Here is a 9612-nt window from a genome sequence, read left to right as displayed (position 1 = left end):
TCTACAATAGGCGCTACTCCAACCCTCTCTCTAATAGCTTCGTTTCTAATTTTATCCTGTCGAGTCTTACCACACATCCACCGCAACATCCTCATCTCCGCTACACCTACTTTATTCTCATGTTGGCTCTTGACCGCCCAACATTCTGTTCCGTACAAAATCGCCGATCTTACCGCTACACCTAACTTATATATAATAATAATCATAATTTTGACACATAAATTTAAATTAATTATTAATTAAAATATTAAAAATAGATAATTATTATTAAATATTTATCAAAGGAAAATACTTAACTATTTTAAAAACCTTATATAATTTGTTTGTAATTATAAAAAAATTAATTGCATAAATAAAATAATTATTTATAGTTTAGTTAAAATTAATTTATTTATAATTTTCTATAAGTAATTTTAATGAAACAATAATACTTTTTAAATTTGAGCATATCATATGTTATTTCGTTGTTTTATGTAATGTGCAATAATACTTATTATATTCTTATCGTATCTTGACAACCAATGGAGTCTAATTTAACTGGAAAAAAAGATAGAAGTACCATCCTCCTTCCAAACCCATTGGTTTGACAACCATTTACACATTGTACTCGAAGTAACAAAACTCAAAACAACACTAAATCTGCCAATAGACCCTTTTCCTACACAAAAGTTCTCCTCAATCTAGAAGACCAATACTATGCCTGTTTGGAAGTACTATTGTAAAAAGATCTTATAGAGAAAGAACTTATCCAAGAAGCTCTTATCTGAAAAGTTACTTTTATATAAGTTAATTTGATGTTTGGATGATAAACTCTTAAGTACTTATTTAAATTAATATGATGTTTGGATGAAATTGTAGAAGATCTTTTGCACAATTAAAATTACCAAAAAGGATATTATATGCTTTGACATTATTAAAACTAATAATTAAATACTTAAACATTATTATATAATTATTAAATGCCTTAAATAATTAAATATTATTAAAAATAATAAAAATTATTTTTTTCTTCTATTTCATTTATAAAAATATTTTAACTTTATCATTATATTTAAAATATTGTTATATATTTTCTAGAAATTTTGATTAAAAAATAATTATTTTTATAAAAATAAAATTCATAAAAATATAATTATACGCCTTTCTACATAATTACTTTTCATATTTAAAATCTAATTAATTTATTGTTTTAGTAATGTTGTCACATACATTCTAGTTTGTAATTTAATTATTATCTATGTAATTATAATTTATAACAAAATATAAAATATCATTAACCTGGTAATAATACGATCAATAATGTCTTTTAATATAAAATTGTTTAAATATACCCATACCATAAACATGCAACCTTATAGTATTAAAAAATAAAGAAATTAAATACGTGTTGGAAACATATTCTTTAGAGATTCTCTCTAAATCGTTTCATTTGTAGAGTACTTTGAGCGTTCATCCGGTTCTTCCCATGTTGTAGTACTAGGACCAACTTCACTTTCATCCTCATCACTATCTATATCTTCATTATCTTCATATAGCGAATCAAATTCTCCATCACTCTTGTCATTTCTTTGAATGAAGTTATGTATAGCCATGCAAACAACAATGATTTGGTTTTGTGTCTTCAAAGCAAAAGGTGACATATTACCCAATATCTTCCATCTTTCTTTACATAAACCAAATGCACGTTCAATTGTACTTCGAAGACTGGAATGATAATAATTAAAAACTTCAGCTCTTCCCCTGATTCTAGGCCTAATTCTAAATTGCGGGAGATGATACCTAGTTTTCTTGTACGGTCCTAGAAAACCCATAAAAGTAGGGTAACCAGAATCAACAAGATAATATTTACCTAAAGAATAAAACAATAGAGCATGTTAGAACACAAAATTATAATGATGCATATATTTATAATATATAAATTTTAAGTACCTTGAGAAGGATGTGGAAAATGCAATGCAGGCTTACGTAAAGCCTCCATAAATATCTTAGTATCATGTGCAGAACCTTCCCAACCTGCCCAAACAAAAGTGAAACACATGCTAAAGTCACAAACAACCATGACATTAGTGGTAGTGTAGCCTTTCCGACCAATATAGACTCCTTGTAGATGATAGGGAACACAAACTCGTATATGAGTACCATCTATTGCACCAATACAATCCCTAAAGTAAGGGCAATATCTAGCATCTTTTAGAATCTCATCAGGAGTATCCCTAAATGATGGATCAACATGCTTAATTATATCCTTTGCAAACATACACACAGCTTCTAAGACATTATGGAAATGTCTAGATATTGTTTCACCTGAATGTTGAAATCTTTCCTCACAATTACGAACAGAACCTGGTTGACTCAACATGTATAAAAACAAGCCAACTTGCTCATAAATGCTGACATTTCGAGTTTTCTTTAAGTTGTACTTGGTTTCCAAGATATCACATAATTCAAGAAAGACAAGTTTCTTCATTCTAAACATCTGATAACAACGTATTAGATGACCATTCAGAATTTCAGATACCCAACAATGGCCTGTCATGCTTGAATTTCTACATGGATTTTTCACAACATATTTCATGAAGTAATTGGTAACATTAGCTACAACAAACATCAACACTTTGTTCTTCGTAATGTGATCGTCATCGTCAGATGAAGAGTCATTTGATGATAGTGATGAGTCATTTGATGATAATGATGAAGACATCCTGTAGAAGGAAAAAAAAATCATAACACAACTGAAAATAAAAAAATCAAGAACCAAACCATAACTAATATCCATAACATAACCAAAATTAAAATCAAAGATCCATGACATAACTGAAATTAAAAACTAAGATCCATAACACAACCAAGGTTCATAACCAAGCAAAACTAGCAAGTGTCAATGATATCAAATAGAGGAGAAACTAAGGAATTTGTGCTTAAGTTTTAGACTTGATCCATCCAAGTTGTAGCTCAGGCTCTTCTAAAGCAACAAAGGTGATCCTGTTTGCCCTTTTTTTCATAAGTTTAGTGGTTTTGTAAAATAATTCACTCCCATGCTCAAGTCCTGGTAGATCTTTCAACTTTGCTACACATGCAGTAATGCTAGTTGGGTCTGGAGCAGATACACTAGATTCAAATGTTTGAATAATACGATCTAATTGTGAGGAAAGCTTGGCAGCAACCCCAGTTCTTTTATCACCCTCTCTTCCTCTCTTCCTCCGTCCATTTTCCTTTGCCAAAGACGTGTTCTGAGTTGTCGTGTCTATCTCAGGCTCATTCACTTCCATGTCAGTGTTATCATCAATGCTATCATTTGTCTCTTTTGTTCTTGTATTGAATCCTTCATATTGTCTTGAATCTTTAGATGGTGCATATGCTGCAAAATTAGTAGCAATAGTACCCTTAAAAAGGAATTCCATCTCAGGTAAGAATTTGAGGCCTTGATCTCTAAACTTTGCTATTTCAGGATCCTCCTATAAAATAAAAAATAAGAATTATAATATATATTTGGCATAAGAATTAAGAGATAAAAATCAATCTCATTATAAATATATTTGGTAAGGTTGACATTCCTATATAATTTAAATTAAGCAAAACCCAATCCAATATGAATTTCTGCATATGTTAACCTGTGGAATAATATAAGTCCTCCTAACAACAACCTGACCATTCTCAATATAATGCCCTTGTCTAACAATAAGGCACATGTATTGCTTTCAAATATTATAACTCGAAATCCCATATATACAAAAAGCCATACCATAAAAGCTACGTGACTACCAACTACCCAACACATTAAAGCTGTCACAAACCAAGAATATTTATAGAACAGGTCCTACCATACGCTCACTGCCAAGGCCATCACTTCCAAGCTCATGAAAATTTAACTACAATTTTCTTGCAAAACATACCAAAGAATTGCCAAATATAATTTTACTTAAATAATTTTACTTAAATATTTATTAGGATATAATTTTACTTAAATAATTTTACTTAAATATTTATTAGGATATAATTTCAAGAGATATTCTTTCTACAATAATTGAAAGATATAATTTTTCTTAAATATTTATTAGGATAAGTATTATATTACATTATAGGGTCCACAAAGAAATGCACAGAACATCTTCCTTTGATCCCATTCATCAGTAGGAGAGTGGCTAATGAGAGAAACTAGAAGGGAAAACAAGCATTTTTAAGTCACAGAAGTTAAAAATCAAAGTGTAGCATATATATATATATAACAAACATAACTTGCAAGGTTTGAATTTTGGACCAAAAAAGCAGCAAAGTAAAAGCAGGGTAGTCTCAACATATATATATATATATATATATATATACCTCATCAAACCATGCATCAGAATCTTGTGAGAATTAAGTAGGATCATTCATTTCGGGAGTCAGATCCAGTGATTATAGCACCAGCTGATGATATATAGATGCCAAGAAAGAGGCAACTTTTTATTGTTTACCGTGGTGTAAATAGCATTGCAATGTCTTGCTGCTTACACACGATGCATTCTCGTTAAATGAATGCTACATAAACAAATATAAGTTAAATTTGAATTAGAACTTCCTCAATTAGTTTTATTGGAATTGCAGGTTTAGTCATTTGAATTACCTGCAGCTGTACAAATGATGATATTTATGTTCCTAATTTATGGAATATCGCCGATACAGTAAGAGTGGTGACAGACTCACGGCAATGTAGTGCATGTACAGCGACCTCAGAGTGGAATTCAAATTTATAACCCCAATTGGGATACAGAAAAATAAGCAATATAACTTATATCACCCAGTTAGAAACATTAATAAGCTGAGAATTTTCAAATCCATTCATGAAAAAAAAAAAAGCAAGATTATAGAACATAGAAACTTGTCTTTATCGCTAGCTCTATCATTTGAATTGCAGAAATATGCCTTCCTAACTTGAGGAAGGAAAAAATAAATCATTGGTAAGGACTCGCATGAAAGAAATTGTATGCCTTATCCATTCTCATCATCATCTCCATTTCGCAACACTAATTACATAACTTCTATCATATACAGAAGAAAAATAATGAGCCAGGGAAATACAAACTAACTCCGAAAACTTCATCTCTATGCATGGCAAGAAAGAAACATTAACATGATCATCCGCATTCCTATTCACACCTCAGAACAGCACCTCACAAGGGGAGAAACAAACCCAAAATAGCAATAATAATAATCAAGAACAGTAACAATCAATCAGAAAAAAAGTTAAAAAAATAGTAAACACAACAATTTCCCAGAAGTTATACAGAAAATAGAAAAAAAAAAACTCAGAAAATGTCAAGAATCTCCAAAATGAAATTGTTGCAGAGAGGGCAATTCCCCCTACTAACCATAAGCTCCCTTGAGCACATCCTGCAGAAGGTGTGGCCACAAGGAGATATATATATAAGTTTGCAATTCAGAACTTTCACAATTGAAGTCATAAACAATTGAAAAGCTTGTAAATTTTTTGTAAGGGCAATTTTTTATGGATGCAAAACAAGAAAAATATACATTCAGAACTTTCACAATTGAAGTCAGAAACAGGGTAAAAAACTTGTAAATTTTTTGTAAGGACTCAATGTAGAAAATGAAGTTTACACTAATTACTTGAGCTCCCAATTGAAAAGCAATCAAGAAAAGTTGCCAATACAGATTCTAAATAATGAAGCTGTGCACCGAAGAACCAGAAAGTTGACTCAACAACCTCTTTCATTCTCTCTTTGAAGAAGAACAGAACTCATATAATGGTTCTCCATTTATGTCAAGAATCTGAGCATTCACAAGGCCAATTTGGGCCATGTTGTTTCTACAACCACAAGCACCAAAAACTTACAAAGTTATTAAATAAATTAACTAATCATATTACTCTCTCCATGTGTACACAAGAAAAAAGACCCATGAAATGGCCAATGCAATGTCCCCAACAGCATGCCTAGGCCACTCATGTGCAAGATCCCCAAGCTTCCTCTCAAAGAAGAATCTCCACACTGCAATGGAAATGTGAAGCATCACACACCCTTAGGCAAAGAAACTCTGAAAGTCTATGTCCTTAACAAAAGCAACCATCAAGAGAAGGCATCCTATTGTGAACAACAACAAGCCAGAGAAGGAATCAGAGGTGTCAATCAGAAGCAGATCATGGGGTGTTGTCCCTTGAAGCTTGCTTGTGGTCTCGGATCCGTGGCCAAGCACAAAGATCTCTTTGGAGTAGAATATCATCAAAGCTCCACAAGTAAGAGCTATTGTGGAATGAAGAACACACATAAGGGTATATATAGAAGAAACCATTTATCCGAATTCACTTCAAAGGCCTTTAATTGCTTTCTTACTTTTAACTCAATGGAGCCTCTGCCCTCTAAACCAACAATGGTAGTTGAAATTCCAATCACTTCGTTCTAGTTTCTAGTAGTGTATAAGAACGAAGAACGTAAAAAACAAACACCCATGACCAATTCTAATGCTAGTTTGATACACATGGTAACTCTTCTATCAGTTCTAAACTCAATCTTTGTAGTTTCAACAAATTAGAAACTGCAATTTGCCTTTGGCATATCTATCAAACAAAGCTCAAAGCCTCAGACTAAAACAGGAAAACTCACAGAACGACTTGAATAAGAGATATATTAGAGTAAGTAAGCCTTTGGAAGTTGAATCCTAGAACCAAGCCTCTGAAGTTGTGATGATATACAGAGATGAAGCAAAATAAGAACAAAAATGCTTTCCTCCACGGATGAACATGTCAATAGATTTGAAGGGTATATAAAGGGTACTGTTTCAGTCTCAGGGTACTAAAATTATCAACTAAAATTTAAAATTCAAGCTTCTAAAAAATAGTCTGCAACTGCAATTTTGGCCCCAAAGTCAAGAATCACACATAAAAAACAAAAGAACAAAAAAGTGGCATGCTCAAAAACTCTATTTTCATTTAATAACACATACCTGAATTTTGGCTTCCCACCATTCATCACTAGCTGTAATGGTTTTCTTCTCCCCATCCCAGCCAAGACCTATGTCCTTCCCAATAAGCTTAGCCCATAATTGCCATTCCTTTTTCAAAGAATCTCACCTATTTCTGAATTGTTTATATTCATATCTCAAATTTGTTGCCTTATTGAACTTTTCTGCAATATTTGCCCAACCAAGCTTAGTGAAGTGGTTGTGAGGTTTATTTCCAGCATTCACCTCTTCTATGCACACTTTCAACATAATCTCAATATTTTTATCACATCATTTTGCTTTCTTTCTTTTCACAAGAACTTGATTGAGAGACATTTCACAAGCTTAATGAAACAAACAAAAGCATAACCCTAATCCATAACAATATTGAGAAGAAAAAGAAATTAATGAAGAATTGGTTAACCTGTGATACTAACAAAGGAAGAAGAAAAAATGACGAAGGATGATCGGAAGAGATGACCAAGGATGATCGGAAGAGATGACAAAGGAGATTGGAAGCATGGGAGAAAAATTCCGAGGAAGGTACAACACGACAAGTTGTGAGGAACGAGAGAAAATTTTAGGGTTCAGAAAATGAGGATGGTATGCTTGTCATTTTGAAATTTTCTTGAGGACATTATTGTCCAAGCCTTATTTTGGGATCAGATTCCCGAAAAGGAGATTTGAGAAGCTGGGAATCTAAGCTTAAAAGGAAGATCTGCTGAGAGCTTTTGCTTTTGTAAAAGCTAAAAAAAAATAATAATCAAACACTCTTAAAAAATAAAAAAGATCTTTTTTCAGTAGATAAGATAATAAAAGATCTTTTGGGCCACATCCAAACGGGCCCATATAACATCACGCCTCTTTTCCATTTCAGTCACACATTAATTAAGGGCTACTTAGTATATGCGAGGAAAAAAGGTGTGTTTCAAGCTATCATTCTTAATCTATACATCATGCAAAAAACAAACTTCTCATTTCAAACATTTTTTTGAAATGCATTGAGAGAACCACAATGGTGGCACACAATTTGCAAGCTCCATCTACACATATCTCTCCACCATATAGAAGTAGAGGAATTAGTATATGTAGGCCTCTTGCGAGTGCTAAAAGTGAGGAAATTGTAACAAAGAGAACAAACACATCAGGTACTTTTAGGTTTTAATCTCAACTTTCTATTATTTTTAACCTTAATTCAAGGGTTGCTCTTAGCATACTTTCCCTCTATATGTGATTATATATGTGTTTTGGTGTAACATATGTGCGTAGGTTATACATTATTAACACACACAAAAAATAGGTCATATAATGTAGTATATGACTCATTTATTTTTATTTATTAAAAATAATAACTCATCTAAATTATTATACAACCTATTATATTTTTAAAATAAAAAAGAAAGTCATAGATATATTATATCTTTTTACCCTAGCTAAAAGATAAGTCATATATATATATATATATATATATATATATATATATATATATATATATATATATATATATATATATATATATATATATATTACTTATTTTTATTTTTAAAAATAAATATAAATTATATATTTTATTAAAAATAAAAATATAATTAATTCATAGAATCGCGCGTATATGTAATTTTTTTATAACATACATCATTCACGCAATTTTTGTTTCACATTATACTATTTGTACAGTAGTTTCTGAAATATAATTACTTAAAAATTAAATTTTTTTTGTACTATTAATGCAAATACTTTTATACTACTAACTAATATAAAATAATACTCTTATCTTATGCAATAATCTATAATTAAATTAATATATAGAAAAATCATACTATCATACATTTAAATCAAATTCTTATTAAAAAAATCTTTAAAAACTAGATCAACATGTAATATTAGGTTAAAATGCAAAAAGGGTACATGCATTAAATAAATAGAGAAAATAATAAATAGAAAAAATGTAATAATTTAAAACGAAAATATGTACTGTTTGCTTGAATAACAGTAGGAAAGGGAATAAATAATTAATTTTGGTTATGTGGTTTAATTGAAAATAAAAGAAAAGAAATTAAACCAATTAATAAAATAACAACTTTAACACTTTAGATGAGGCACAAGTGGCTAATAGTTTGGGTATTTTAAACATAGTGACAAGGGTTTAATTTTTAACTATGCAAATAGAATAACACATGGGGAGAAAAGATTGTTCCAATTATGAGGATACCTTGTTTAAAAATAAAAGCTTTATGCTTTTAATGTCATAATAAATAAATAAAATGCTTCCTGACTTCTCAAATAAGTAACCTATGACCATGACATCCATCGAGCTTGTGATTCTAGTGCACATCCATCTCATCTATTAGGCGGTGGGTATTTGGCTCCAAAGACCCAAGTCACTTGCAGCAAAGGTAATATAATAACGTGAATAAGTTAAAAAAAAAAAAACGTACGAAGGAGAAGTGAGAGTTCGTAGAGATAACTCGCTTTTGGAATTTGTAGGGAGATGATGATTTGGGTGGTGTGGTGCTTGTGGTCGGGATATATATATATATATATATATATATATATATATATATATATATATATATATATATATATATATATATATATATATAATATGTATGTATGGTTCACCTGCTTTAATTTACGACTACCAAGGAGGATAAATCATGTTGGATGGGATAAAAA

General features: G+C 30.7%; 2 protein-coding genes and 1 pseudogene across 2 annotated transcripts; all 3 read right to left on the bottom strand.

Annotated features, from left to right (window-relative positions):
• Window positions 1–1392: 1392 nt before the first annotated feature.
• Window positions 1393–2812, bottom strand: LOC100790568 (uncharacterized). Its single transcript, XM_041014607.1, has 2 exons — window positions 1930–2812; window positions 1393–1849 (listed from the first exon to the last, which is right to left on the bottom strand). Exons 1-2 carry the CDS (start codon window positions 2810–2812, stop codon window positions 1416–1418), a joined length of 1317 nt encoding a protein of 438 aa, XP_040870541.1. The 3' UTR covers window positions 1393–1415.
• A 106-nt stretch (window positions 2813–2918) lies between these two features.
• LOC106798577 (uncharacterized) lies at window positions 2919–3689 on the bottom strand. The gene is made up of 2 exons (XM_041014660.1): window positions 3612–3689; window positions 2919–3455 (listed from the first exon to the last, which is right to left on the bottom strand). The coding sequence occupies exons 1-2, from the start codon at window positions 3687–3689 to the stop codon at window positions 2919–2921; spliced, it is 615 nt and encodes a 204-aa protein (XP_040870594.1).
• Window positions 3690–5853: 2164 nt separating this feature from the next.
• On the bottom strand, window positions 5854–7807 carry LOC121174702 (uncharacterized; annotated as a pseudogene).
• Window positions 7808–9612: the final 1805 nt, after the last annotated feature.

The sequence above is a fragment of the Glycine max genome, chromosome 4 (assembly GCF_000004515.6).
Source record: "Glycine max cultivar Williams 82 chromosome 4, Glycine_max_v4.0, whole genome shotgun sequence".
Classification (NCBI taxonomy): Eukaryota; Viridiplantae; Streptophyta; class Magnoliopsida; order Fabales; family Fabaceae; genus Glycine; species Glycine max.
The sequence above is the reverse complement of the archived record's forward strand: the minus strand, read 5'-3'. Positions and strand labels throughout refer to the sequence as shown.

Bases quoted from the DNA above. Each gene is read 5' to 3' on its own strand.
- LOC106798577 (XM_041014660.1), bottom strand. From the start codon at position 3,689: ATGTGCCTTATTGTTAGACAAGGGCATTATATTGAGAATGGTCAGGTT. The intron at 3,456-3,611 runs GTTAACATATGC...TTTATTTTATAG, and splicing joins GGACTTATATTATTCCACAG to GAGGATCCTGAAATAGCAAA.
- LOC100790568 (XM_041014607.1), bottom strand. From the start codon at position 2,812: ATGTCATGGATCTTTGATTTTAATTTTGGTTATGTTATGGATATTAGT. The intron at 1,850-1,929 runs GTACTTAAAATT...TTTATTCTTTAG, and splicing joins TTTTCCACATCCTTCTCAAG to GTAAATATTATCTTGTTGAT.